General features: G+C 36.4%; 9 protein-coding genes across 10 annotated transcripts; 4 read left to right on the top strand and 5 right to left on the bottom strand.

Annotated features, from left to right (window-relative positions):
* The first annotated feature begins 13 nt into the window (after positions 1–13).
* Positions 14–4,323, top strand: LOC124434076 (apoptosis-inducing factor 3-like). 2 transcript variants are annotated; one of them, XM_046983944.1, is made up of 21 exons: positions 14–117; positions 374–555; positions 666–741; positions 999–1,221; positions 1,293–1,337; positions 1,408–1,492; positions 1,563–1,613; positions 1,689–1,750; positions 1,830–1,916; positions 1,998–2,089; positions 2,233–2,312; positions 2,387–2,437; positions 2,554–2,675; positions 2,752–2,823; positions 2,891–2,954; positions 3,025–3,101; positions 3,237–3,351; positions 3,423–3,521; positions 3,631–3,706; positions 3,779–3,883; positions 4,018–4,323. In XM_046983944.1, exons 1-21 carry the CDS (start codon positions 14–16, stop codon positions 4,049–4,051), a joined length of 1,902 nt encoding a protein of 633 aa, XP_046839900.1. In that variant the 3' UTR covers positions 4,052–4,323. The 2 variants fall into 2 exon arrangements, with proteins under 2 accessions (XP_046839900.1, XP_046839901.1); XM_046983945.1 differs by lacking the exon at positions 374–555 and having other exon boundaries at positions 37–117.
* LOC124434079 (GPI transamidase component PIG-S-like) lies at positions 1,769–8,961 on the bottom strand. Its single transcript, XM_046983949.1, has 17 exons — positions 8,937–8,961; positions 8,648–8,802; positions 8,417–8,525; positions 8,246–8,338; positions 7,989–8,144; positions 7,771–7,911; positions 7,574–7,654; positions 7,337–7,395; positions 7,153–7,261; positions 6,614–6,703; positions 6,026–6,204; positions 5,878–5,934; positions 5,225–5,383; positions 4,985–5,057; positions 4,620–4,677; positions 4,412–4,530; positions 1,769–4,192 (listed from the first exon to the last, which is right to left on the bottom strand). Exons 1-17 carry the CDS (start codon positions 8,950–8,952, stop codon positions 4,161–4,163), a joined length of 1,686 nt encoding a protein of 561 aa, XP_046839905.1. The 5' UTR covers positions 8,953–8,961; the 3' UTR covers positions 1,769–4,160.
* A 75-nt stretch (positions 8,962–9,036) lies between these two features.
* LOC124435442 (carbohydrate deacetylase-like) lies at positions 9,037–10,816 on the top strand. The gene is made up of 3 exons (XM_046985377.1): positions 9,037–9,488; positions 9,884–10,147; positions 10,209–10,816. The coding sequence occupies exons 1-3, from the start codon at positions 9,106–9,108 to the stop codon at positions 10,486–10,488; spliced, it is 927 nt and encodes a 308-aa protein (XP_046841333.1). The 5' UTR covers positions 9,037–9,105; the 3' UTR covers positions 10,489–10,816.
* On the bottom strand, positions 10,721–13,204 carry LOC124435441 (isocitrate lyase-like). The gene is made up of 3 exons (XM_046985376.1): positions 12,912–13,204; positions 11,908–12,200; positions 10,721–11,725 (listed from the first exon to the last, which is right to left on the bottom strand). Exons 1-3 carry the CDS (start codon positions 13,093–13,095, stop codon positions 10,940–10,942), a joined length of 1,263 nt encoding a protein of 420 aa, XP_046841332.1. The 5' UTR covers positions 13,096–13,204; the 3' UTR covers positions 10,721–10,939.
* Positions 13,205–13,306: 102 nt separating this feature from the next.
* On the top strand, positions 13,307–16,754 carry LOC124435439 (malate synthase-like). The gene is made up of 8 exons (XM_046985375.1): positions 13,307–13,417; positions 14,076–14,124; positions 14,378–14,791; positions 14,931–15,200; positions 15,267–15,445; positions 15,545–15,766; positions 16,006–16,191; positions 16,360–16,754. Exons 2-8 carry the CDS (start codon positions 14,091–14,093, stop codon positions 16,657–16,659), a joined length of 1,605 nt encoding a protein of 534 aa, XP_046841331.1. The 5' UTR covers positions 13,307–13,417; positions 14,076–14,090; the 3' UTR covers positions 16,660–16,754.
* Positions 16,755–16,927: 173 nt separating this feature from the next.
* On the bottom strand, positions 16,928–17,951 carry LOC124435444 (synaptosomal-associated protein 25-like). Its single transcript, XM_046985380.1, has one exon. It carries the CDS (start codon positions 17,934–17,936, stop codon positions 17,280–17,282), a length of 657 nt encoding a protein of 218 aa, XP_046841336.1. The 5' UTR covers positions 17,937–17,951; the 3' UTR covers positions 16,928–17,279.
* Positions 17,952–18,061: 110 nt separating this feature from the next.
* On the bottom strand, positions 18,062–19,902 carry LOC124435445 (B-cell CLL/lymphoma 7 protein family member A-like). The gene is made up of 6 exons (XM_046985381.1): positions 19,690–19,902; positions 19,238–19,302; positions 19,137–19,159; positions 18,887–19,068; positions 18,479–18,638; positions 18,062–18,308 (listed from the first exon to the last, which is right to left on the bottom strand). Exons 1-6 carry the CDS (start codon positions 19,791–19,793, stop codon positions 18,267–18,269), a joined length of 576 nt encoding a protein of 191 aa, XP_046841337.1. The 5' UTR covers positions 19,794–19,902; the 3' UTR covers positions 18,062–18,266.
* Positions 19,903–19,958: 56 nt separating this feature from the next.
* Positions 19,959–21,113, top strand: LOC124435443. Its single transcript, XM_046985378.1, has one exon. It carries the CDS (start codon positions 20,097–20,099, stop codon positions 20,856–20,858), a length of 762 nt encoding a protein of 253 aa, XP_046841334.1. The 5' UTR covers positions 19,959–20,096; the 3' UTR covers positions 20,859–21,113.
* Positions 21,075–27,428, bottom strand: LOC124435438 (BCAS3 microtubule associated cell migration factor-like). The gene is made up of 21 exons (XM_046985374.1): positions 27,117–27,428; positions 26,984–27,038; positions 26,672–26,744; positions 26,432–26,517; positions 26,284–26,365; positions 26,136–26,199; positions 25,892–25,999; positions 25,736–25,812; positions 25,399–25,475; positions 25,241–25,324; positions 24,750–24,777; positions 24,603–24,676; positions 24,242–24,310; positions 24,046–24,131; positions 23,822–23,957; positions 23,541–23,634; positions 23,097–23,379; positions 22,747–22,898; positions 22,414–22,576; positions 22,134–22,231; positions 21,075–21,976 (listed from the first exon to the last, which is right to left on the bottom strand). The coding sequence occupies exons 1-21, from the start codon at positions 27,185–27,187 to the stop codon at positions 21,408–21,410; spliced, it is 2,529 nt and encodes an 842-aa protein (XP_046841330.1). The 5' UTR covers positions 27,188–27,428; the 3' UTR covers positions 21,075–21,407.
* Positions 27,429–27,574: the final 146 nt, after the last annotated feature.

The raw sequence follows: 27,574 nt of genomic DNA, 5'->3' as shown, positions 1-27,574 counted from the left end.
TCAAACAACATAAATGCATATTTTAAAATACTATGCAAACGAAGAAACATTATCCAAGGATCCTGACCATTTATCAAAGAAACAAGGTTTCGAACACTTCGTGTTAATTTTTACTGGGTAGGTAAAGAAATTAGAAATTTGATGTTGAATTGTTTAAAGTATGCAAGTCGTAGTATTTCCGTAAACGTTACTTATTGACTTTACTAAAGTACAAGGGTTAAATTATTCCGTAAACGTTACTTATTGACTTTACTAAAGTACAAGGGTTAAATTATTCAGTCAACGTTACTTATTGACTTTACTAAAGTACAAGAGTTAAATTATTCCGTATACGAAGTTAAATATGCAAAACATCTTCAAATCAACTTCTTAGACGACCAGAACTGTCAACTGTCAACATACAAATGTTTAACAAAATATACTGCGTCAAGTTGTATATTGCAAAGCTAATCGATCGTAGAAACCTTTCAGTTTGTTTGCGATCTAACGTCTGCAAACTCGACGAAAGAAATATTTGCGACTTTTCCTTAATAGCGAGAGCTGTTTACTACCGTGGTTCGTATTGACTTCGTGTCAGAATCAATCAATATTTTGTAATTTCTTGCACAATTAAGTGCTGTCACCTCATTTTAACGCCTTACTGTAAATAAACTTAATTTAAACAGGAAAGAAATACTCGAGAATGACATCATCTATGGTTCAAACAGTTGCATGCAAGTTTGATGACATGAAAGATGGAGAGTATGCATTAATACAATTTTATTTTTTCAATAAAACCATTGCAATGTTTGTTTTGAAAAATGAAAGTTAACTGATATAAGTTTACATTGTTCCTTCTAATTACTGTCTTTTACAAATGTTATTACATGTGAGTGAACTTTATAATCTCCACAAAAAACCTCCATAATTGAATAAAAGTTTAAGAGAAAATGATTACTCAGCTTCATTATCAGAATTTGTATTGTGCCACTGTGATAATAATCATGACTGTCATTAAGGATGCGTCAAATTGACATTGGTGAAAATGGCCATGCCTTGCTGGTGCGTGAAAATGGAACATACACAGCTGTAGGCCATAAATGCACCCATTATGGTGCCCAGTTAGTTAAAGGTAGTTTAATGAATGGCCGTGTCCGTTGTCCATGGCATGGAGCTTGTTTCAATGTGTGGACTGGTGATATTGAAGATTTTCCTGGTCTTGATGCAATTCCCAAGTTTCAAGTCAGTGCTAGTCACATTTTTAATATGTTTGCCTTTCTTTGATCTTATATTCCATTTTTTTTGAAAAACAGACCAAAATAGTTGAAGGAAATGTTCTTGTAATAGCCAATCCAGAGGTGAGTGATCTCTTCTTGATGTGAATTTTAATAGAATCATCATATAAATATAAAATCTCAACATCTAAAGGACTTAAAATCCCACAAAAAAGTATCTGAAATGAGTCGAGCATCTCCAAATGAAGATGGAAGAACATTTCTATTACTTGGTGGAGGTAAAACGTACTAAATTCAAAAGTCAGATGAAATTTCATCATTAAACTGCAAACAGTTTTCTTTTACAAGGTCCATCATCGCTTGAATGTGCTGAAACATTACGAAAGAATAATTTCAAAGGTGAATGTTGAAAGTACAAGTGATAGTGTCAAGTTAGAAGTGATGGTATTTTTTCTTCTTTGCATTGTGTTACAGGAAAAGTTGTAATTGCCACTGCAGAGGATTTTTTGCCTTATGATAGACCCATGCTTAGTAAAGTATGTTGAAAGTTTGACTTAAAAAAAAACCATGAAATATTTATTCATGTTTAATATGACTTTATCCATTTCTTTCAAGGTGCTACAGAAAAAAGGTCATGAAATTGCTTTACGACCAAAAGAGTTTTTAGAAAACTATGATATCAAAGTAGAATTTAAGAAGGAGGTGATATAAAGTTGAAACCAATCACAAAATCTGTAAAATACTTTTCTTTAAGTTGTGACATTGATTACTCTTCTTTCTAAGGCCTGTAAACTACACAAATCAAATAAGCTCGTTGAATTCACGGATGGAACAACAATCAAATATGATAAATTATTCATTGGCACTGGCGGAACGTATGTTCGATTTTGTGCAATTTTCCATATTCTTAGCTTTTCTTTTAAAGATTTTTTGCCAATTGCCATACAACAGGAACAGGTTTGCTTGCTTAAAACATTAACATTGAATTATGAAAATCCTTCGTCCGTCTTCACTTTAGTCCAAGATTGATGAATGTTCCCGGTGGTGATTTGAAAAATATCTTCTACCTGCGAAATCCCAACGACGCCAATGCCATCGGTGGGAGTGTTTTTTACTGTTCTTGATGCCTTCTTCTGAACATAGACAATGATAATGATTGAAATGTCATTTAGCTGCTGCATGTAAAGGAAAGAGGATGCTGGTCATAGGAACTTCATTTATCGGTAATTTAAAAAAAAATATGAAATCTCATGATGTGTCAAAGTCTCGGCGAAGTCATGGACTCCTGGTCGAGGATGTCAAAATACTTTCATAAACTGTATAAATTTCTTTACTTTAGGTTTGGAGGTGGCCGCATTCGGCGTGGACAAAGGTGAAGCGTCAAGCGTTGACGTCGTAGGGCAGTCTCCCACTCCATTCGCAAGGGTCTTTGGTTCAGAAGTTGGTGCGCGTATAACTAAAGTGAGTGCAGCCAAGAAACCTTAAACTAAACCTTCCCACAATGCCTTTCTAACGTAATCATCTTATTCTGTAATAGATGCATGCTGAAAAAGGTGTGAAGTTCCATTTTAATACGTCAGTGAAAGAGTTTAAAGGAGTCAACGGAAAGGTTAGTCACCAAAATGAAAAACAGTTTTCTTGTTTAGCAACATGTCAAAAAAAAAATTGTCATTCAGCTCGAAAAGGCGTTGTTGACAAATGACGAAGTGCTGGAGGCTGACGTTTGCGTCATAGGCATAGGTGAAAGAAACTGTGTATCTTTTGCTCAATGAATAGTTACCATCTGCATAATCTAACTTGCATGTTTTAGGTGTTAAGGCATCTACGGGTTTTGTTGACGATTGTATGGTTGAGACAACAAAACACGGTAGTATTATTGTCGATAAGGTTAGTGTTAGTGTTCCAAATTTCTCGGTTGGAAATGTTTTTGAAAGAAGCGATGAAAGAAGACAATGAAAGAAGATATTGTAATAGAACCAAATGAAAGAAAACAATGTAATAGATTCACTATTATATTTGTAGTATATGAAGGCAAATGAAGATATCTACGCTGGGGGCGACATAGCGTCGTTTCCTCTCAAGATGCTTAATGGAAAACATGTGACCATAGGTCACTGGCAGCTTGCTCATGCGCACGGTAAGGCAATATTTACGTAAGCCAAAGATGATAACTATGGTGCTGTGAAATTCACCTTTGATTTTGTGCAGGAAAAGTAGCAGCTTTAAATATGCTTGCTAAAAGTAAAGAAGTTGACACAGTGCCGTTCTTTTGGACGATGCAATATGGAAAAAGCATTCGCTATGCAGGCAAGCCGTTATCGTTTTCTGATCTGGTTATCAAAGCTATTCATGAACAGGAATGGAAGTTCGAAGGAATGAAAGTAATAAGGGCATAATTGACAGTTTTCTATTTTAGGTCATGCTGAAAGTTTTGATGATGTTCTTATAGAAGGGAGCGTCGAAGATTTGTCGTTTGCTGCCTATTACATCAAGTAACCTCCAAGATATAGCTGAATGTTCAAAAAAATATGAAAAATCTTACGATGCGTTTCTTAATTCTATAGAGGAAACGATGTTTTAGCTGTTGCTACTGTAGGAAAGGATCCGATTGCCGCGCATGTTGCAAACCGTTTGTACAGCGGTACTATGCCTAAAGCGGATAAGATCAGGTGACAATTATTTTCATTGTGTTTTCCTCACTGATTTGAACCGTCATAAAAATCATAAAATAGCATTACTTTATCAATTGTTTGAGTTTGAGTGTTTTGATAATAAAACAACAAAAAGGTTTTTCTGCATTTAGAGCTGATCCGTCAAAATGGCACCAGTCGTCATGAAATAAGTTTTGCATCATAAAAGCAACCAGGGAGAATGAAATGTGGCAAAGAAAAAATAGGCTTCACTATTGTATTTTAAAAAGACTATATATCACTTACGTACATCGGCTCATTCATCTTTTTTCTTCGCAATTTCATCACCTTAATTAAAAAACGTGTATTTTGTGTTAGTTACTCTCTTTTGTTCAAGTATAATGACTATTAATGAAACTACACAATTGTGTTGAAAATTTCGATAAATCATTACACATTTTCTATACTCATAGCAAAAATTGATTACATTCTTCTCCGTTGGGAGGAGAGGGGAGGGAAGAAATGGCTTTCGTAGGACTGAAATAATGACAAGAAAGGACCGCTGACCTTCACTCGACTGCACATCTTTCAATTCGTCTCTCTTACGCAACCATTTGATGGAAGCAAAGAGGGATAGCACAAGAGGCAAGGACATGGGTAAAAACAGAGGAATATAGATGGCAAACCTGGTAAAACAAGGAAAAGATTTCTTGATCAACCACATTATAATGAACTACAACGTCACAAATTTAAAATTGATGCTAAAATCGCATACTTTTGATCATCGGGAAAATACAACAGCTCTAAAACTGAAGGATCGTAGAAGGCTTTCTCTACAACGATAAGCACAATGAATAAAATTTAAATCATCAATAATGAAACTTCATTTCAATTGAACTTTTCATGCCTGAAAATACATGAAATACAACTATTAAAGTGAATGGTTTGAACCCGGGAGTATCTTTACATGTATTTAGGTGTAGATCGTCCAGGTTAGTTGAGTCCCGAGAAGAACTGTTAGTGTTGGTGTTGACAGCGAAACATCAGTTAACATCTATAAACATGTAACGATACTCCCGGGTTCAAACCATTCACTTTATTACGATCATTTGGACAACAGAGCAAATACAACTTTTCTACCTGAAAGTTGAACGGCCCTTTTTGCGGCTTGAAAAGCTGTAATTATCCTTCCTTGTGATAAAGCCTCTTGGCACTACGGGTGAAATACATCGATAAAAGTTTTTGTAGTTGTTTTTCTGCTTCAGCTGTGGAATCGACATTTTTTCGATGTGGAAAGAAACCATTTTGGCCCCAAAATTTAGGTAGATTGACGAAACGTGATGTCACGACTGCATTATAACATCAGCAACGTAAACAAACCTGGTTAATTTTCATCAGCGCGTTTTCAATGTCTATCTTTATCTTGTCAGCAATTATCATATTTTTCACTTTATCCATAAGTTGGGTCAAGGATGTCAATGTCTTTACTGACGTAGAGAGGTATTCCAAACTTGTCTTCAGCAATAAACGATCGACTTCCTAAGACACGAATTAACAGCTGTACATCATAAAAAAAGATGATGTAGCTATGATCTTGACACTAATATCTTTAATCTTTTTCGACCTTAAGACAAAAGACGATGCACAGAGTCTCCCAAAGGGTGCACCCATAGAAATCATCTCATTGTTCTTGAACCACAGTTTGTAAACTTCGATAAATTCCCTTCTGTGTAATCACGCGAGTTAAACAAAGGTTTATGAAAAATGAAATAATTTCTATAGTGTCTACCCTGCAAAGGTATGCTACTGCTGGCCTTAGGCCTAGTTCAAACGTCGAACTTTACATGAACCGAACAAAGATAATGGAAAGTTCATCTCATTTTCTTTTGTCTTTAATGCGTTCGGTTCATGTAAAGTTCGACGTTTGAAACGGGCCTTAATGTTTAACTCCTTTATAAGATCACTTCTAAATCTTTAAACCACGACAAATTTGCTTAACTCTCTTCACTTTTACGAAATTTCTTAGCACTCACCCAATCCTGTACGCCAGAATTTAAGAAAGAGGACATTGTCACACCTTTTAAAGTGATCTGTAGAGAGAGGATAACGTAGAAAAATTAATATCGTGAAATACAAACAACAAAAGATAGTAGAAATTTACAGAAACATTTCTTGGCTTACTTCATGTTTAATGCCAACAAGGGCGCGTATTTGTGTAAGAAATATCTTCATTATAGGGCTCATTTTCAATCGAATGATTGGTGGAGTTTCTGTCGCGTTTTCACTACGTTCATGAACATTGTGAATCACTAAACCACCCCATCGCGGACTCAAAAATGCATTTGTAGCAACGTACACTCCTAAACACGATTACAACAAGAACTTTTATTCAAAGAGTTCAGTTGAGCAAATTAATTATCCTAGGAAACAAACCACAAAATTTACAAAAGCGCTGTGTATTACAAGAATTGGTGGTTTTCATGTGCGCCATGCTGGTGGACTCCTTACAAAAGAATATCATTAGATTTCATTGTTATTAGACGACAATGTGGATGCCCTTTCTTTCTTAGCTATTCCCTTGAGACGCACATGAAAACCAAGAATAGGAAGACTATGACACATAGTCTAATGAGCGAGTGATGTATTAGACAATAGAAGCATCATGCATAACAACAATAGGTAGACAATAAAATAAGGCCTCGTGAACGAGTGACGTATTACAAGTACCGTGCACAACAACAATGGATACATCATAATCATGAAACCTACCATTGTCATCAATAATTTTCAGTGGCGTATCTTTCCATCGTGGAATATAAACGATGAAATTTAAACTGGGATTCAGTGAAACAAAGGAACCTTAAGTGAAAAGAAAATGCTATGTACTCAAAATACGTAAACGAAAGATAAATACCAATGATAAACACAAGAAACCTTTAGAAAATGACAATTCTTAAAATTTCAATGCCTATTGTAATTAAAGCATATCATTGTGATTTATGCCTATGCGGTTTATTATTGAGAAAAATTTCGCTTTTAGACGTTATGTTAAATTCCCAGGAACAGAATACTTGTTTGCAATGGCATTACAGACTTGTTAAATACTGTTACCTTTTGTGAGATTTTTTGAAGTGTGCTCCTTTAAATACTAATCACAATTGGTTTGGTTTGGTCTACATATTTTGCAGGGAATTTTTGGTTAATTTCCTAATGTCTACAGCAAATGATGCCTAATTACTTTCCAGTGTATAAGAGAAATTGACAATTATAAAATATAAATTATAATATATTATAATTGCACTTAATACCTAGCTTTGACTCAATGGGATTAATCATTTGTGGTAGATCTTCAACAGTCAAATATTTCACATTGTTATCTGTCTTTGGTGCCAAATTAAGTCCACTATAATACAACACCTGAAACATTCAAATCAAGACTTTAATTGTTGTAATAATGATGTTATATGGTACAAAATAAGATTAAAGATATACCTGTGAATCAAAAGTAACATCAAAATACTTGATTTTATTGACAAACGGTTTCAGAACATCTAAAAAATGGTGATAGACAGGGTAAAAAGATGAATAGCAAAAGGATCTTCTATAACATCCTTTCCTTCTTGTTGTACACAAGTTAATGAATTACTCTGATCATCAGCGTACTCCAGATCCAACTCTACTTCAGGTTCATGAGAAAATGATGATTACTCAGATCCCCAAACATCATACCTGATATCGCCTGCTCTATATTCCATTTAACAATTCCAGTTTCTGGTTCATCATTGATCAAATTAAATGACAATTGATAGCCTGGCATAGCAAATGTAAAATTCTTCATATGAATAATTTAAAAGAACAAAAGGCCATTTTTTTAGGGAAAAAAGTATTATTGAAAGAATTAAGAAGTTAGCGAAACTTTTGTTAACCTGTAACAGATTTAAATGCACGAATTTCGTCAATTTTTGTCCTAGGTTGACTTTCTTTCAAAACTTGTAGCTTCATGATAGCCCGAGGAAGAAATATGTTTCTTGTGACATTTGCAATCAAATTAACTGCTTCACTGAGCCCTAGACGTAAAAATAAAAATAAACATACAAAACATGAAATTGAATGTACATATAAGATAAAGAGATTATTTCATTACCTTTAAAATCAGATAGGAGGGCATGTCTGTATTTTCCAATAAAAATATCAGTTCCATGATCAAACAAAACTGCTTCTTTGTCAGAGACAATGATAAATTTATATTCCAAATAATCATCATTGGTTGCCCATAATTCTTGTAAACCATCATCTAATGCTAAGAAGTGAATTGAAAATAATGCTTGTGAACAGTTCTTACACTTGATTTTGTTCATTTAAGTCATGCAATTAGAAATGAAAAAATTTGCTCAACCTTACTTTCTACATTATCCATTGATGAAGCCAATAGTTGATTTTCATTAGGATTTATCTTTCTACCTCTCAAATTAAAATTAATGTGAATGTGGTCATCTGAAAAACAGTTGAATAAAATCAAAAGTAAAAATGAAAACTTCGTGATTGCCAAACATACGTCAACAAACTACAAACCTTTTTTAGAATCATTCAAGTTTAGTTTATCAGATAATGTTTGCAAAGTGTCTTCTTGAGTGTGAAAATCTTGCTGCCATATTAAATCAACGGACACATTAATGTGCAACTATTAAGGACAACAAACACATTTACATATTAATGAGCATTTTGCGATCTGCTGCACAAGAGATTGTATTGTACATTGACTGATTAGTGATTGAGACAACTTTGAGTTTATCATCTTATCACCTTTAAATTCTGTAGCTCCTGCAGTTCATCATATGGAAGCGTTGCTCTGTAAACTTTGGTTGTATTCCACCAGATAGGAATACCAATAGTTATCATAAAACTCACTGAGATAAATGAAGCAATTGCTCTGGATTTTCTTCCATCTCCAGAAAGAGCTAAAAATGTGGAAAATACCCAAAGATTACACGAAAGATTCAAAAAATTTTGAAAGATAGATGTGCATTAAAAGAATAATAAGCAGCTAAAACAGAAAAATATAAAATTAAAAGAAAATTCATATTGCTTGTACCATTCTCGTCGGCCATGTTGCTTTTGTCAGGGGGTAATCAATTTTGTTTTCTTCGCGGACCGGGGGAGAGCGGATACTAAAATAATTACTAAAATTTCCAAAATGGTCGCAAAAATTTATAAAAATAGATCCTCTAGTTTATTGTGCAATTTACGCATAAAAACCGGTCATGAGGCCGGTAATTTCCTTTAACTCTCTATCAGTAAATACATCCTTGAAGGAAAATGCAGAAAAAAACCATTATTTCATAGTGACTGCTGATGATTTGGGGTATTCACCTGAGAGAGATAGAGGAATAATCGACGCTTATAATGAAGGAATCGTTACTCGTGCATCTCTTCTTATTAACGGTTACTCAAGAGCTACGGCTGTAAAACTTGCCAAAGAGCATGGACTTGCTCTAGGTATTCATATTAACTTAACTGAGGGTCGAGCAGTCAATGTTACAGAAGAGCATAATACGCTGTTAGCTGAAGACAAGCCATTCTTCCGGGGAAAGTTTGGATTTAGAGAAGCATTTTCTCGCGGTGAAATCCACATAAGTCATATCAAGTAATTTTTTCCTCGTTTCTTTTAGAAGAATAGTTATTTTAAAAGTTGTCGTATCAAAGGAATCGTCTTTTCAGCATTCTTTGTTCACTCTTTTTGTCTACCATTTTGTCCACCATTTTGTCTACCTTTGTGTCTACCTTTGTGTCTACTCTTGTGTCTACTTCTTGTCTACCTTTTTGTCTACCTTTGTGTCTATCTTTTCGTCTACCTTTTGTCTACTTTTTCCTCTATCTTTTTGTCAACATTTTTCATTTGGAGACGACAGTTATAAAAGTCATTATTTCATTCTAGATTACGTTTGAAAAAGCAACCCTTTCTTCTTATCGTAATCTCATCTGCACTTCAAGATTTCCCCGAGAATCTTTTTACTGCAAGCTTCATTCGTTATTTTACAGGAATGAAATAGAGGCTCAAATAACCGAATTTATCAAACAAGTTGGTTACATTCCAAATCATGTTGATGGCCATCAGCATATTCATGTTCTTCCAGAAATAAGCCGTATCATTGCTCAAATGATGAACGGGTATTCCTTGCGACAGGTTCGGATTCCTTTTGAAGCTCAACTATCTTCCTGGTTTGAAGGTAATGCTACCTTTTACCAACAGGTCTTTCAAAATGCCAAGGCAGCGAAGGAAATCTATGGAAACTATGGAATAAGGTAGAAACCTCACACAGTTTCCTCTCGTTTCTCGACATGTTTATAATAACACAATTTTTAGGTCTCCATCCTTCATCGGTGTATCATTGATGGGGATCAACATGAACGTAGAGAGAATTATCCATACTTATCAAAAAGCAGTGATGAACAACCGACAAGCGCCGACGATCTGTGAGCTTATGGTGCATCCGGGATATCCATGCGTCACTGGTTATGGAGGCTGCGGCGAGGGACCAGATGACTTTGCTTGCTCCCACGAAAGACAGCATGAATTGAATATTTTGTGTGATCGGACTCTAAAGGGACGCTTGAACGACTTTAATGTGACTTTTACTTCGTGAAAACTCTTACTTCATATGCAAAAATTATCCTTATAGATCACATAATGTAGCCTCGCGTCCTAAATGAGGTTGTAGCATTTGTAGATCATCTCCTTTGTATTTGATTGAACGAGTTCGGCCCGTAACGACGCAATACTAGCGTGAACAATTTAAATAAGAATTTTGAATAACTTGTAACATTAAAAAAATCTTTAGATTGCTTAATTGAAGCAACAAACAGAGAAATCTTATGTGAAAAGCAAAATTATACAGAATTTACTTAATCATTACAACAATACATATACTAAATACATTATAACACCTCATCAAAATTATTTCAAAACCAAAATGCATTCTTGAGAGCCTTTAATACAATAAAAATTTGGAAAATTTATCGGACCTCAGACCGAAGCCTTTGGTATTGTCTTCATATTTTGTTTCATTGCCACTTTAAACGCCGGAGGCTGTGTGTTTATAGTTTATGTTTAAATTGTTCATCTTCCGTGGAGCCTTTGAAAGCGGTGACAGAACTATTTCCTCCACTAACAGCCAAGGAAATGGCATCGTAATAAGATACGCCAACTTCGCGTTGATGTTTGTGAGCGGTAAAGCCAAAATTCGCTTGATTGAATTCGTCTTCTTGTACTTTCGTATAAGCCGTCATGCCGTTGTCCCTGTAGTCACGTGCCAGTTTGAACATGGCGTGGTTTAGGGAATGGAAGCCTGCTAATGTGACAAATTGAAAACGATAACCAAGTCGACCGAGTTCCTTCTGAAACATGGCTATCTCACGATCATTCAGGTTCGCCTTCCAGTTGAACGACGGAGAACAGTTATACGCCAGCGGTTTGCCGGGAAATTTGGCATGAACGGCTTTCGCAAACCTTCTTGCTTCTTCGATATTTGGCTTGCCTGTTTCGCACCATAATACGTCACAATATGGTGCGTAAGCTAAAGCACGGGCAATAGCTTGATCCAAACCCGCCCGACTACGAAAAAATCCTTCAGGTGTTCTTTCTCCGGTTAGGAACGGTCTATCGCGGGGATCAACATCGGAGGTCACTAATCCAGCAGAGTTAGCGTCCGTACGTCCAATGATAACCGTGCTCACGCCCATGACGTCGGCAGCTAATCTTGCAGCATTTAACAATTGAACAAACTGCTGGGTAGGCACCAGGACTTTTCCTCCCATGTGACCACATTTCTTGGCAGAAGCGAGCTGATCTTCTAAGTGAACTCCCGCTGCTCCAGCTTTGATCTAGACGAGAAGAAAGAGAAATCTATCAGAATTTTCCCATTTTAATAAAGCGTTCATGCCAATGTCAACATGACAAAAACGAGCACATGCGGCGAGTTGGGGAGAGCACAGCACAGCCAGTTGTCTCGTGTTACACGTGCTTTTCAAAAGGTTAGTCACAGTTCAACACACAAAAGACCTACCATGTTCTTGACAATCTCGAAAGCATTTAAAGGTCCACCAAATCCTGCCTCACAATCGGCCACAATGGGTAGGAAATAGTCCATTCTTGAACGACCACCTTCCATGTGCTGTATCTGATCTGCACGTTGAAACGCATTGTTGATTCTCTCCACGAGTCGCGGTGCAGAATTAGCGGGATACAGACTTTGATCTGGAAATGTTTGTCCTGCAAGATTTGCATCAGCTGCAACCTGCCAACCACTTAGATAGATACCTTTGAGTCCCGCCTTGGCCATTTGAACTGCTTGCATTCCTAAACATCAAGACGGACAAGATGAGACTCAAACAGACAAACATAGCAGTAAAATATTTACGACGAGAAAGATACTGTCGGAAATGTAGCAACTTCGTTTTACGCAATCCATGATAATCATATGAGGGAGCACCTCTAAAGTATGATGCGGGAAGTTTTAAATTTATTCCTTACTACTCAAAGCATTTTGTTAAAAAACAACAACAAAGAACTCTGGCAGGTCAGAACGTGGCTCAGAAGTGACAATTACGTTTATTAAATACTAAATAGCACGTTTCAGGTAGCGCCTGTCTATGAGTAAACAATTGCGTAATGATAATTTAGTTAAACATAAACTAATTTTACTAGTGCGCTAAAGCTATTTGAAGAATTATCAGTGGGATTTATTAACTATAATTATCATAGAGTAAATTCAAATTAAAAGTAGGCGTGTGGTAGGCGAGGAATGTTATGTAGGTTGCGACCTTTGGACTCATGAAACTTTACACAAAAAATCTTGTGAATTTTTTTTAAGAAAGCACACGTTGTTTTAGTAAATGCACTTATAATGAAATAATTCAGTTTCTGAAGTATCCAACGTTGTTTCTAAGTTAATTCTTGCTCAGTTATCAAGCATTTTCCTGAGTATAAATCAAATAGTAGTGAACAGTGAACATTAATCGTATTCATTGAAGTACAAAAATTAATTGAAAAATATAAATTTTGTTGTACCCGTTAAAGCACCAAGCACATTTATATACTCGCTTCCTCCAGCAGTCATATAGTTCCACAATTTTTCAGCACCAAGCTTGGCCAGAGTGTATTCGATTTTTACTGACCCCGACAAACGACGAACTGTGTCGAGTGAGTAGTCTCTTTTGATCCCAGAAAATCGGTCCGTTCGATAAGATGCCATTTTTCAAAGACGTTAAATAACACAAAATTCTCTCTGTCAGAGTTTACAGTAAACTTCGACTGGCAAAGGAGGTAATCTAAATAATTTAGTTGCTTCGTTGCAACGTGTTTACAACGTGGCAGCGGTCATGCTGATTGGTTGACCGTCTCAAAATTACAACATTCTTAACGTTGATTGGTCAAGGGAAAACGTAAATATTTCTATAACCCCCCGGTCCGCACCATTGCATGTTGAATTGTTAATCGCCTATTGATCGCTAGTGCTAGCCTTTACAACGAAGATTTTATTGTTCAGACAAGTGACAACTCAAGAATTCTTCAAGGTAAACCTGCACTGCAATCTACTGATTTCATTTAACTAAGCAGACTTAAATCTTTGCACACAAATCAACAAATATGAGTTACTTTTGTCACTCAAACATTGACATAACAACATTCATTCTGCGTTCATTTTGCAACTCACAACCTAAACATGAGATCTTTTACATGCCAGGAATAGGTGATGAAAGGCTTTGCTCAAATTTTGTAGTGTATTGTACAGTGGTATTTGAAAATATATTTTGGACGTGAGGATAAGAATGTTTTAACTTTGGACTTTGAACCCCGTATGATGATTGAATCACTAAAGACAAAATAACAGTATTCTTATTTATCTTTATTCAGTGCAATCGAATGCGAATGCAGTAAATAGTAAATTCCAACAAATAGTTGCGAGTATCATTTCAAAGTTTTCAACTATTGATCTCTTTTGTATAAGCAAGTTGTACACAAATTTAAGCTGTTATTCATGACTGCACTTGATAATTCAATCGTGGAAAATGTTCGGATGATAATCCCCAGTTTAATGTATCTTTAACAGTTCTTATTTATAAAATTATGGCACAAAATTACATAACTTCAACCGAGTTAATCAAATTCAACGTTGGACTACCGCCCCCAACATGCCTATACGTACGTCATAAGTCCGTCCATATTTTCTAGATTCACTTTCACTAGATGCAGGAGTCTTCAGAAATGAATTGTCCCCCAGGTAACATCACAAACATGTTGATTGCTGTAATGCCATTGCGCATAACAAATCTCATAAAAAAAACATAGTTACGTAACAAAATAAAAGTTTTTGTCTTAGTCAGCTTATCAACATGGTTGCTAAGCAAGTATTACAATAAAACAATATCAAAACAGATTGCTTTTCCTTTGTCTTGGCTACTAAGGAGCATAATTGAAACAGATTAGAAATGAATTTGTCTTTTGAAAGAATTACGAATTCACCGTCATCATAGGAGTGCTAGTCAAAGGTGAGATTCAGCCTCAGTATGAACGAGTTCTGACGTACGATGCGCTGGCGTTCCTGGCCGATCTTCACCGACGTTTCAACTATGCCAGACTTCAACTGCTCGAGAAGAGGCTCAAGAGGCAGCTTGCTATCAATGCAGGGCAACCCATGGAGTATCCCAAACCAAACCATGGTGATGACTGGAAGGTTGCACCAGTCCCAGCGGACCTACAGCGGAGACATGTTGAAATCACGGGACCAACTGACCGTAAGATGGTCATCAATGCTCTTAACAGTGGTGCTGATATTTTTATGGCTGATTTCGAAGACTCGTTAAGTCCCACGTGGAAGAACATTATCGAGGGGCAGGCAAATCTTATGGATGCAGAGAGAGGAACGATTACTTTCCAAAATGCCGATGGTAAACAGGTTTTTCTTATATAAAGCATATCAAGATATAGGAAAACGTTTGTGATTGGTTAGACATAACCATGAAAATTTGCAACGCTTCTAGCCTACAGGCAAACTTACCATATATTTCATTCATTGTATCTCGCCAGGCTCCCTGAGGAAACTGAAAGAAAAGATAGCGTGTTTGATTGTAAGGACGCGAGGATGGCATCTTGATGAAGGACATATACTTTGTGATGGTCAACCAATGGCCGGTGCCCTTGTGGACTTTGGTCTCTATTTCTTTCATAACATTCACGTACGCATGCAGCGAGGTTCCGCTACATACTATTACTTACCCAAAATGGAAACCTTCCTGGAATGCAGGCTGTGGAATCAGGTGTTTCAGGCAGCTGAAGAGTATCTCCAGATCCCTGAAGGTAAATACTTGCATGCATAAGGGTTTTTGGTAAGCACAACACTGCAATGACCGAATTGTTTCTTAGGTACTATTCGAGCAACTGTCATGATCGAGACGTTGCCTGCAGCGTTGGATATTGAAGAAATGATTTACGAGTTGCGTGAATATTGCTGCGGGGCTAACGCCGGAAGATGGGATTACATTTTCAGTATCATCAAAAGACTTCAGAGTAAACCGGAAGCTGTTTTACCTGACAGGAAGCAGGTAGGCGAAGTTTGTAGAGGAGATAAAATTTGGACCCAATCTAGGAGTAAAATACGCTTGAAGATATTGCACAAGACAACATGTTTTCCTCGTGTGTAGGTGGCGATGACAGTGCCATTCATGAGATCTTACACGGATCGCATTGTGAAGATATGTCACAAACATGCTGCGCATGCTATGGGTGGGATGTCCGCTTTCATTCCGAGCCGACATGACGAGGAGATCAATAAGAAAGCATTCTCTCAAGTGAAAGGAGATAAAGAACGAGAGGTTGCCGATGGTTTTGATGGAACATGGGTAGCTCATCCTGACCTAGTGAAGGTGTGTGTTCACAATGATGTTCACGTTTTCGCAGATGTTTCAATGGAGGCAGTGGAATGAAGAGATGAGTAGGGATAGTGTGAGAGCAATATGGGATTTATAAGGATGTAAGGTTTAATGTTAGATAGTGAAACCTTACATTCTACAAAAACGACTCAGATTATACCACTTCTGCACGTAAGAAGAAATTAAAGTCCTAAAAAATCTACGCATACGAAAAATTAACTTTTCATCTTCAGGTTGCACGAGAAGTATTTCTAAAAGGTATGCAAAATGCCAACCACCAAAAACATCGCCTGCGCGAAGACGTTAATGTAACAGTGAACGATTTAACTACGATCAAGGTTGATGGAGGAAAGATTACCGAGGCTGGTGTTCGATTGAACGTGTCTGTTGCTCTTAAATACATTAACGAATGGCTACAGGTTTGCTGAAGTGTTTTTCACTTATACTGAATCTTTATTGAATTGATAAATGACGTGATTCTCAGAGAACTAACGAGGATAATTTACCTTTTTCAGCAATAACATTTCAGCATATTTAAAACAAATGTGTATGCAAAAAGTGAGATAATCTTTTCATCTTCCACTTAGGGGAGAGGTGCAGTTGCCGTGAACAATTTGATGGAAGACGCTGCCACCGCTGAGATATCGCGTGCTCAACTTTGGCAATGGTTACGTCATTCTGTGATCCTGGATGATGGACAAACATTTACTCCAGACATGTATCGTACCATCCGTGAGGAAGAGTTTGGTAGTCAGGGGGGAGCTGGCAAAGGGAGACTACAGCAAGCTTCCGAAATATTAGATCATCTTGTTTTGTCAAGAAACATGGAGGAATTCCTGACATTGCCCTCATATAAAGTACTTGACAACTCACAGGCCAAACTTTAAAATGTTACAGAAACTGGAAGATAGTGCTATGGATAGTAATAACTGTTGTTGATGTTTAGAACTTTCATATGAAAATCAAATGAAAAAAAATTGAATATATTGAGTTTATTTTTGTTCAGGATTAACTTATCTAGTATGCCATTTATGTGATGACAAATCATGTCATATTGCTAGCAGACTGTGATAAACAGCCGTCTTATTCACCCAACACACAATTTACAAGTCACATGTAATAAATTCCGAAGCCCAAACATTTACTTCTACAATGTAAATTTTTCAAGAATATCATTTATTACTTTAGAAAAATAAGTGCAATCATTGTTTCACCAGTGAAAAAATATATAAAATATTTTCATTGTAGGAGTAAAACAGGTTTGCTTCGCTAAGTACAGTCAAACAGAAAACACTGGGAAAATCATTGACATACAAATGATATATTTAGGGTTAGAAGAACCAATCCAATTGGCTTCTAATTATTCACACCAAATTTCTGTAATGAAATTTCCATGCCATTATAATAGTATATATTATTTTTACATTAAATGATCTTCAAAGTATGTAGTAGACAAGACAACAACTTGGTTTTATGCATGTAAGCATTGTACGACTACTAAAGCTCATTACTTTCCCAGGATCCTCCGAATCTTTTTGTCAGCCAGTCCAACCTCGTCATCTACTCTTTCAACCTTTCCTTCAATTCTTGTTATGATATCATTATGGCGATCAATGGTTTGACCCAAAACTAAAGCATCGTCTTTTAAAATACTGAGTCCACGAGATATTTCACTCAAGTGAGTGTCATATTGTTTTTCAAAGCTTTCAGTACCTTGTCCTGGACTGTCATAGCCTGGCAAAACATCTTTTTCAGCATAATCGAGCCTTAATTCCGTGCTATGATTTAACGTCGTTTCTTCAACAATAGACTTTTCCTTTTCATGTTTCGCAATCGTAGATTCCTTTGGTTTACTAAAATAGTTTCCAATAGCCCCCCAAATACTTTGCACTGACTTGATATGTCTGTTGGCTGTACCCACGTCGCGCGATATATTATCTAAATTTCGTTCAGTACGATTAAGACTTTCTTCTTGTCGTTGCAATTCTTCCGCTGTTTTGATTGCAATGTCATGAGATTCCTCAATAAGGCCCAAAGATCGAGACGTACTACCAAGTACTCTGTTTTGCGTCTGTTCAAGCTTACTCACGACTGTGTCGTATTCGTAATCATCCAAATCGTCTTCACTAGGATATTTTCTTTCATTAGCTGCCCAACTCGCCATTTTGTTTCAAATAATTATTAATGTTTATTATTCTGGTTATTGTCATCGCCATCACCGGAAGTGGGCTTTTCATTTTCGTCAGAGTAGGTATTATTGCATAATAATGACGAATTTTCTGACGAAAATTTCGCAAATTTTCAAAATTGTAATTTAATTTTTTCGATATCACTGTAATGTATTAAGAAGTAGAGCTTTTTCTGGATATTGAAAAAGCTTCTGATAAATGCAGTATATACAAAATTTAAATAAATACATTTAAAAAATGTAACTTTTACATCATCAACCTCCACAATACCCGAGATTTACGATCTGAACATCACGAATTTGGATTCAACAGTCCGTTTTGGTTATTTTAGACAGAGGTTCATAATTCTATATTTAATGAAGATGAAAAGATTAGGGATACAATGAAGTACACAGCAGGGATACAATCCAGTACATAACAGGGATACAATCCAGTACACAGCAGGGATACAATTAAATACACAGGAGGGTACAATAATTACACAAATAAAGGGGTGACTTTGAGTAAAAACACATACTGATTCATCGTTAGAGCTTGCTAAATGAAATGATCCAGAATCCTGTTCTGCAATGTTTTTTGATGACTCTAAACCAATGGTACTTTCATTGCTACTTTCCACACTTTGTTGGACTTGATTTTCAACATTGTCATCTGTATTATGTGCTATGCAGTCCTTGCTGAAAACATAGTAATTTCGTTGGGAAATTGATTCACGAAAACAACAGCTAATTTTTCCATGTGTAGTATTCGCTACATGTTTGTAGATGTAGATTGTCCAGGTTGGTATAGTCCCGAGAAGGACTGTTTTTGTTGTTGTTGACTGACATTTCGACAACCTTAGCGGTAGTCATCTTCAGGGTCATCTACATCTACAAACATGTAACGATATTCCTGGGTTCAAACCATTTACTTTAATATTCCCTACCTTGTACCAGATGTAGTTACACCATCACTATGAATGTTCTGGGTTGCACAACTCTCACTTAAATCATCCAACTCTTTTCCATGGTTGTCAGTGCTTTTTTCAATGCCCTTTTCCGCATCTGGTGGCGACAATTTTTCCACCACATTTTTAGAATCTGATGTATTATCTTGCATCTTTTTTACCTAAAATTGATGAAAAACATACAGTTTTCTGAGCTATATTTAACAATTGTTTTGTGGTGCACCTGTACCTTTTTAATATCCTCATCTGAAACTAAACGGAATAATGTAACATATTTGGCATTAGTTGATCTAACATGTTGAACAAAAATCTTTGAATGCTTACACAAACCTGGAACCCATTTAAAAATCTTCAGAGTACAGCCCTCTGCAGTTGAATCAACCCATTTTTTTTCCCTGAACAGACAAAACAAACGTCATTCATTTATAACATCCTTCCAGTAAGTTTAGTTTAGCACAAAGTAAATTACAAGGTTAAATAGTTGGAATGTTATTAAACAAAAAGAATGATAGCACAACGCTATAACCAACAACTACAAACAATAACGACCTTATCTAACAACGTTTGAGAAATTCAGTTGATTAACCTATGATAAACCTTTCACCTTTTAACTCTGCTATACCGGTCACAAGCCCGGGACTTGTAGCGTATAAGGCTCTCTGCTTTTGAGTAGACTTGTCTCGTTTACAAGGAAGAGGAGTGGAAGGTTAATTTCTCAAATGTTGTTAGATAAGGTCGTTATTGTTTGTAGTTGTTGGTTATAGTGTAAATTAAATTCATACCACTTTCTCACGCGTTCTACCGTCAACATGACTCGTTTTACAAGCTCTTCTTTATTTGCCCGAGTACTTCGAGTCTCCAATCGAGAAATACCACTTCGATTCATCGCGAAATATCAAAGGCAAAACGAAAATTTTGACATATGTTAGTGTTTTAATCCTACTTCTAAGTTTGAACTTTGAAGTGTTGTTCGCGCACAAATGTCATGATCAGAACTAACTGCTGACCATTGAGTTCTAAATCGCCTGAGCCTGCTAAAGATCTCAATGAGTGTTATCATATTTGACATGGCCGTCGTACGTCAAAAAAATTCCTGTTTATGCCAATGGCAGAGTGATAGTTGGGGATAACTTGCAGCGTAGAAAATAAATGTATATTTAATCTAAAGCTCCAGACAATTGCAGGACGCATGAATTTATCACGTAAGATAAATGTGAAGGAAATAAATCGTTCTCTCTGCGCTCGTAAGGTTTCAGGTTTCCGTTTGGTAGTGACGAAACATTTTTCTTGCGGAATCTATAGAGGTTGTCTAGTAAAAACCGTGGCTTGCTTTGATCAGGCAATACTAGACCGCGTTGTGAACGAATGGAAAAGTAAACTTGCAAACGTCAAGGCTAAAGGAAATGCTGTTTTTGTTTTGGGACCAATGGGTGCTGGTAAATCGACCAGAATCCACAAATATTTCAAAACTCATCCTGAATTTAAAAACTATGCCTATGTTGATACAGACGAAATCATGGGGAGCATAGACGCGTTTAGTGCAGACAAAGTGGACGTTTACTATCGTCTTGCTAGAAAGGTTGCCATCAACCTCACTGATTGGATTTTGACAAGAAATATCAGCTTTGTCGCAGAAGGTACATGTGTTGAGTACAGTGAACTTATTGAATACATGGAACGTTTGAAAGAGACGGGATATAATATCCAAGTCAACCCTCTGGTTGCTGATTCATTAGAGACAATAATTCAGCAGTCGAAGCAGCGAAAAAATCGCATCATCTCAGAAGATGTTGTTGCTTACATATATAAGCATGCTATCATAGGACTTGAGAAATTGTATGAATACAATGAAAAAGTTCATGATAAGTTATTTGACGAGTTGGCAATTCCTTCCATTGAAGGTGTGCAAGAGGTTAACTGCAGTGCAAATCCATTTGTATTAGGCCAATAATTGTTTTCATGATTGTTTTATACTTGTTTGTTTATTAATTAATGTGTAAGAATTTATCAATTTACTATTTATATAAACATAAATTCTTAAACACGAAAAATGTAACTGTAATTGTGAATAATTTGGCTCTTAATTAAAAAGAGTCAATTGATTACGTTTTGAAATGTAATGCTAATTGAGATTGAGATGGAAAAAGCCATTGACACACACTCAAAGTAAAATAACAAAGAATATATTTCCCCCTTTTTTTTGTGAGAGCCTGTTTTTTAATTATTAATACAACTATTATGTACATATAACATAATATGTACAGACTTTTTTTGAAATTTTTCATCCATTTATTTTACACTATACATACGACCACTTTACATAATAAGTACAACAAGAATACAAAATATATTATGAAATGAGCAACTAAGAGGCGAATGTTCCAATGAAGCAATACCAAGGAAAGCTAATGGCAACAAAACTTTGACAGAAACTGAGCCACTGATGCACTTTATGGACAGTGAAAAGCATTGATCTATTCCCTTCTTGACCCATACCGGTTTAACAGTCAGGAGACATGCTGGAAGAAGAGTTAACTAAACTTGCTTCAGGAAGGTTAGGAGGAAAAATTGCAAAATCATCATCATCAGAAACTGACGATCGCTCCGAAATATCATTCATAGCGTCTGCGATGCTTTCAATCAATTTTCCATTCTCTAGTGACATCAGTTCCTCCCCAGCAGGCCACAAGCCACAAATGTCTGTCAAACTTTCTGGTCCGTTATCCACAAACATCGTATTCTCGTCAAAGTTCGTCCGTGCACTCGCAAGCACATACCTGGCTTTGGGGGTGGGTAAGGGATCTGAACGGACTGGCTGGATCCGTAGAGACTGCAAATCGAGCTCCTCTGTGTACAGATCCAAAGAGTCACCATCGTGGGTCCTTATTGTTGCTCCAGCCGATTCGGGCGTTTGCCCGTAAGTCATACTCCCAGGTGGTTGAAAGGTCTTGAAGGCAAACTGAGGACCCATCCAAAGTCGTCTATGAGGTGGAGCATGTGTTTCTATCTCGATATTCGCCAGCCAATTGTCATCTCGAAAACTTTCAGAGCTCTCTTTTAACGTAATTCCTTCAATATAATCGATGCATAGTTTTTGACATACAGTACATTTTGACTACTGTATCCACGGGTGGTTATATAACGATATATAGATTGAAATTTTTATTATAACATTCGTGATTGAACACAAACGGTACGAAAGAGCACACTACACAAGTCGACCTACCGTGTGGAGAATTTCGTGGTTTGTTCATGTTGTTAAAACTTTGACATGCGATTATGTCGTCAACAAGAGATGCTCTGTTCTCTGCCATTGTCGCGCGTCTATGAATTGACATGAAAAAGAGTACATGTACGTAAGAAGAAAAGTAATCAAATATGAATTGGCAAACAGAATACATAGCAATCCATCCATATCCAATGGTGGAACTTCAACAGTGGAATACAGGTGAAAAAGCGCAATGCACAGAGTGATATCAGATGGTCAACTTTACTTAGTATAATACCTAGAAAATATCCATCTTCCTTTTCCTTCAGCTGTCGCTTGAAACGGCATCTCTTCACTCAGGGGACTGTTTTTCAATGGTTCAATGTCAATATTGAATTCCACGAGTGTTCCATAATTACTGATCACGAAGAGTGGATCAACAGGAGGTGATTTCGAGGAGTCTGACACAAAATAACCATTTATAATGAAATAAAAAACGATATTTTCTTATATATATAAAAGTGCACTGACATATGGGAGAACACAATTTTCAAAGTTTCACCTTCCCTCCCGCCATCTCCTTTTGTCATTAATACCTGTATCTTTTTTAACCCACTCAATATACACTTACCTATCCGATTAGGAGAATTACTATTGCCTGTAATCCATGCTCTAGACGCCGCGAATAGTGCTGAACCAGCAACAGATTCGGTTGAAAAAAACCCATTTGCTCTCGACATGGTCGTGGGTGAATTGCATGTACTATTGCCAGCGGTACTACCCCTAAATAATGTCAAAGTAAAATGTTTGCTTTACAATAAATGGATCATCGCCAGAAATTGAAGCATTTACATGACAATTTAAATAAAACTTCCTTTGTTGCCAAGTAGCTATAAGTTAACTAAAATAAAATAATCCAATGGTAAACACATCAATCTTCAAGTGTGATGATATGCATATATTGAATGTAGCTACACTTACCTAGATGAAGCTCCTAGCTTGATTTGAACGCACGCCAAAATAACATCGGGTGGAGGAAAGGGAGGCATCCTGGGATTAACCAAACCATTCTTACCAACCATCAGGCTATCTTTTGCAGTAGTGAACGGTCCCACGAGACTACTAGTTGGTGAGCCTTGTTGAAATACATTTGCAGTTTGATTACCACTACTTCGTTTTAGATCTTCCAGACCGGCACTTGTATGAAATCTGCTGCTTCGATTTACAACACGACTGCTGTTGTGTGTCCGTAAACTTACACTTCCTGATGGTGAAAGAGGAGTGATTAGAAAGCACTGATGCTATGCATAGAAACTGAAACGAAGAACCTCAGCTATGGATATCAATGCCTGGGTGTAACTCAGTCGACAGACAAAACGTTTTAAGACCGTAGACAATTCATCCTTGTTAAAATAGGATTCTTACCGCCATAGGAAGTGATAGGAAAGAGATGAGTTGTTCCTCTACGTGTGGTAACAGTTATCCAACGAGAATCGTTATTGAATGCAACATTACACACCTGAACAAAAAACATGGAATGAAATGAAGAAGGGAGCACGCACAAGAGATGTTCGAAGTATACGACTATAAATACACAAGTGACATAAAAATACATTTAGGACAACATTCGTGAAGAATGTGACTTAAATGAAGGGAAGCGGAGAAGCATTCAAGATAAAACAAGAGATGGATTGAGCGGTCATTACCGTTGCCATGGTGTCTCCACGGTGCAGCGTGTACAAATGATGAACAGAGCCAAGTGAGGGGCACATAGGATGAGGCAGGATACGAAATATGTGAAAATCCTGACCGAATGTATCCGCCGTAAATAACAAAGATCCACTGTATAAAATTAAAAACGAGAGAATTCAACACAATACAAAACTTGTCAACATAAGATGAACAAAACCACAACTACGTGGTACGTTACCTAGGATCAAACGACAACGCAGCAATCGGTTGTCCGTTATGAGCTAGAAAATGTGCAATAGCTCGTCCCCTTAACTCATCGTCTTTCTAAAACAACCATGTTTTACAAATATTACATACTTAGATAACAATGTTTCATAGCCAAATAATATTAAAATTATCATTACAACACGAGCCGGGTAATATGTTAAACTTGCCTCGTTCTCATAATGGTTCTCGATGTCTATCACAGTGACAGTCCCAGGAGCCATTGATTTGTACGCTGTCTGAAAAATAATATCGAATACAAGGTGAACTTTAGGACATGACATTGAATAATACATCTATAGCAAATGCGAAATGACATGAAGACCTAAGATATTCACAGCAATATGAAATATGGTATACAACATGAACAAATGTATCCAAAAAGTTAGCTCAACCTCAAATGCAGCATGCAACAGTGAGCGACCGTTTTATTTCTGTCAGTAGCATTGGATACAACATGCATACCGTGCGATAATCATATTCACGGTAAGTTTGTTACAACGTGGAGTGTTTCATATTTTCTTGTCTTACTGTGTTCGATTGAGGATATTCGTTCACTTGACTTTCAAAGCTATTAGAACCAGTCAAACGACCCACTGTTTCTCCTAAAGATGAAATAATAATTGATGATTATATGTACTTCATTGAAAGATGTGAAAGTTATTATATTTAACATACCAACTAACGACAATCCTTTGCTGATCGTCTATACAAAAACACGTAAGCCAAAGTAAGATTGCGTGAATAGAAAAGCTAGCAACATTTCATTGCTAAACGAGACGCAGTAACTGAGAAAATGGGAAAAGATGAAAATAAATTTCTAGTGCATGAAAATACATCACTCAAACGTAATATATATAATAAAACGACAAGATAGCTGTGGGAATGGTTTGAATCATAAAGTATCGTAACATGTTTTTAGGTGTAGATCGTCTAGGTCAGTGCAGTCTTGATAAGGTGTATTTGCTGGCTGACATTTTAACATCCTTAGCCAGAAAATACGGCAGGATGTCGAAACGTCAACGAAAACAACCTAAGTCTTTCTCAGCACTGCTGCATTAACCACGATAAAATGGACAATTAACATCTACAGTACAAACACGTAAAGATAGCTCTCACTTGACAAGATAAAAGAGACTATACGAAGTTTGTACATGACGTTGTTGTACCTTCGCTGCATTAAAGACGGCTGATGTGTAGGAAATAAGTTTCTCCGAGGAGACCCCACCTCTTGACTGGTATACTGGCAGTAACTGTGAAAAAATGTGTGATTTCATTTAAGAGAACAATCATGAAGTGACAAGTTCCAACATGTTTTTATAGTTACCTTTCGATCAGCAAATGCAAGCCAACGTGAACCAAGTGACACTGGATTGACATTAGGTTCACAAGAAGGATAGCAATCTAAAAATATGAAAAACCCAATGTGAACACCCCATTAGAGAATTGCATCCTTAAAATAACAAAAATTTGTATAAAAAAAGGCTCTTCATGCATGTAAAATAATATTTTAAACTTTTAATTGAGGATGGCTATCCTAGGAGTATAAGATTGAAGTGTGGTAAGGTAGAAAAGCTTAACTTTGATGCTATTCTTTTCAGCATGCTGTTACCACAACAAAATACATGTAATACAAACAAGATCTATGTCAACACATAACTTACTTGTTATTGCAAACTTTTTTGACAATGTTGATGCATCTAACACAGCAATCCTCTCTGACAAACACACTATAGTTACCCTTAAAATCACAAAGAAACTTTTATACAAACCATCTCATTATAAAAACTCTTTCAGAAGCATATGCACCGAATGTTTACCGTTTATTTGAGTGAACACTGTACACTTCACTTTTGAAATCTGTTGTCTTTATTAAATCACCCTTACCCAAAGGCAAAAACTTCACAGTAGAAAAAGGACAAGATGAACTATAAGAAAATGACTACTTTAAAGTCTATTTGAATTTTTTTTACATTACAGATGTGTATGTTAGAGCAACATAGAATTTCTGGTAGCAAAAACTAATCATTGATAATAATTAAGGAATTGGTCAACAACTTTTACCTTGCAGCATCACAGACTGCTAGCAATGGCCGTTTGTCATGATACATGTCAATGTTCTGGTCCTCTAGAGAATCATAAAACTCATTCAAATTAACTTTGTATGTTTGGCTATCATAGCTAAGGCCCATGTCAATCAAAATAACAATACCATGATTGGGTGTTTGAACAATATGAACAACTTTCACTGGACCCTGACGAACTGAAACTAACTCTTCTGCTTCACCATTTAACTGTCATGATATAAGAGAGGGTGTTTGTACTCAACAACACAAATAAAGTAATAAAACAATGTGTACCTTAATGTGCCAGATTTGATAGCCATTAGTGTATCCAATAACTAGAAATAGCAAGCTATTTGCTTCATGTGGAGTCTTGCTTGATTCTTTTCATAAATACAAAAAATAACAAAAATCATCCAGGATTGAATGAGTTTACATAAACAAAAGAAGAATGCCATTTAGAAATATGTATATTTTACAAGCTCAATAGTGACACTTTGGGCAATATCTACTGCCAAATTCAGACTATGCATGTACCAATATCATATTTTTCTAGTTTGACCCAACTAATGTGATCATAATCCTCCGTTCTGCAGCCCCCAGCAACAGCCTATAAGTAAAACGCGAATGGGCATTCAGGCAAGTAATTGAACATAAAATTCGATTATATACAAATTTCACATCTACAGACTAGTCAGACATAAAATCTTAATAGGAACTTCGCATAGAAAAACCAGAAAAATGAGTTTGACAGGGAACGTTGTACCAAGCTAATATTGTTTGCTAATGGTCAGTTCTCAGCCGTGACGCTGGTCGCTGTGATCTGAATTACAAGGAAAATATTCATACCTGTGGTACTACTTCATGAAGAAAGTCAACAACACTTTCCACGTAAGTCTTGTCACTGAAAATTAAATCATATTGATGACAAATGAAGCCATATAATCATCACAAGTACTTATGTGAAAATTTATTGTTTCACCTCAAAGGCTGAGCACGAACTGTTACGGTTGAGTTTCCACGCGCAGTTCGCCGATTTTGATCGCCAGACATCTCAAATTATGGCGAAATATTTTATAAACACCAGAAGGGTTCTCTCTTGCCAAAAGATGCCCTTCAAAAAGATATTTTTCATGAATGATTCCACCCATCTTTGTCTTTCATCTTGAAAAAAAATTTTGTTGTTGTTTTGATCCGTTACGTCATCCAAGGCTCAAACTGCCTATGCTTAAGCCAAAAAACGGTCTAAGTGACGGTGGTCTAAAAAGTCCCAGGTAAAAGTTCCGACAACTATTACACTTTATTCTCAGTACAGACCATTGCTTATCGTGCTCATCTTGTGACACTTTTAAAATGTATTATTCGTATTTATATGAAACATTTTTTATTGGGAGCACTGTATATAAAGGCAACCAATGACCTATCTCGACCGATGATCCT

Source organism: Xenia sp. Carnegie-2017, unplaced genomic scaffold, assembly GCF_021976095.1.
Source record: "Xenia sp. Carnegie-2017 unplaced genomic scaffold, XeniaSp_v1 HiC_scaffold_14, whole genome shotgun sequence".
In the NCBI taxonomy this organism is placed as follows: domain Eukaryota; kingdom Metazoa; phylum Cnidaria; class Anthozoa; order Malacalcyonacea; family Xeniidae; genus Xenia; species Xenia sp. Carnegie-2017.
Note: the sequence above shows the minus strand (reverse complement) of the source record. Positions and strands in the feature narration are given on the sequence as shown.

Coding starts and splice junctions, on each gene's coding strand:
- LOC124435445 (XM_046985381.1), bottom strand. CDS start 19,793: ATGAATCGAAGTGGTATTTCTCGATTGGAGACTCGAAGTACTCGGGCA. Junction 19,160..19,237: donor GATTTTTAAATGGGTTCCAG/GTTTGTGTAAGC, acceptor TATTCCGTTTAG/TTTCAGATGAGGATATTAAA. Junction 18,639..18,886: donor GTAACTACATCTGGTACAAG/GTAGGGAATATT, acceptor CTATGTTTTCAG/CAAGGACTGCATAGCACATA.
- LOC124435443 (XM_046985378.1), top strand. CDS start 20,097: ATGAATTTATCACGTAAGATAAATGTGAAGGAAATAAATCGTTCTCTC.
- LOC124435438 (XM_046985374.1), bottom strand. CDS start 27,187: ATGTCTGGCGATCAAAATCGGCGAACTGCGCGTGGAAACTCAACCGTA. Junction 24,132..24,241: donor AGAACCATTATGAGAACGAG/GCAAGTTTAACA, acceptor TGGTTGTTTTAG/AAAGACGATGAGTTAAGGGG. Junction 23,380..23,540: donor TCCTATCACTTCCTATGGCG/GTAAGAATCCTA, acceptor TTTCACCATCAG/GAAGTGTAAGTTTACGGACA.
- LOC124434076 (XM_046983944.1), top strand. CDS start 14: ATGCATATTTTAAAATACTATGCAAACGAAGAAACATTATCCAAGGAT. Junction 1,917..1,997: donor AAGTAGAATTTAAGAAGGAG/GTGATATAAAGT, acceptor CTTCTTTCTAAG/GCCTGTAAACTACACAAATC. Junction 2,438..2,553: donor CATAGGAACTTCATTTATCG/GTAATTTAAAAA, acceptor TCTTTACTTTAG/GTTTGGAGGTGGCCGCATTC.
- LOC124435439 (XM_046985375.1), top strand. CDS start 14,091: ATGCAGGAGTCTTCAGAAATGAATTGTCCCCCAG. Junction 14,125..14,377: donor AGAAATGAATTGTCCCCCAG/GTAACATCACAA, acceptor CCGTCATCATAG/GAGTGCTAGTCAAAGGTGAG. Junction 15,446..15,544: donor TTTTACCTGACAGGAAGCAG/GTAGGCGAAGTT, acceptor CCTCGTGTGTAG/GTGGCGATGACAGTGCCATT.
- LOC124435442 (XM_046985377.1), top strand. CDS start 9,106: ATGAGGCCGGTAATTTCCTTTAACTCTCTATCAGTAAATACATCCTTG. Junction 9,489..9,883: donor ATCCACATAAGTCATATCAA/GTAATTTTTTCC, acceptor GTTATTTTACAG/GAATGAAATAGAGGCTCAAA. Junction 10,148..10,208: donor TATGGAAACTATGGAATAAG/GTAGAAACCTCA, acceptor CACAATTTTTAG/GTCTCCATCCTTCATCGGTG.
- LOC124435441 (XM_046985376.1), bottom strand. CDS start 13,095: ATGGCATCTTATCGAACGGACCGATTTTCTGGGATCAAAAGAGACTAC. Junction 12,201..12,911: donor TGTGCTTGGTGCTTTAACGG/GTACAACAAAAT, acceptor CTTGATGTTTAG/GAATGCAAGCAGTTCAAATG. Junction 11,726..11,907: donor TCGAGATTGTCAAGAACATG/GTAGGTCTTTTG, acceptor CTTCTCGTCTAG/ATCAAAGCTGGAGCAGCGGG.
- LOC124434079 (XM_046983949.1), bottom strand. Junction 6,205..6,613: donor GAAAATTATTGATGACAATG/GTAGGTTTCATG, acceptor AATCGTGTTTAG/GAGTGTACGTTGCTACAAAT. Junction 4,531..4,619: donor TATTTTCCCGATGATCAAAA/GTATGCGATTTT, acceptor TTGTTTTACCAG/GTTTGCCATCTATATTCCTC.
- LOC124435444 (XM_046985380.1), bottom strand. CDS start 17,936: ATGGCGAGTTGGGCAGCTAATGAAAGAAAATATCCTAGTGAAGACGAT.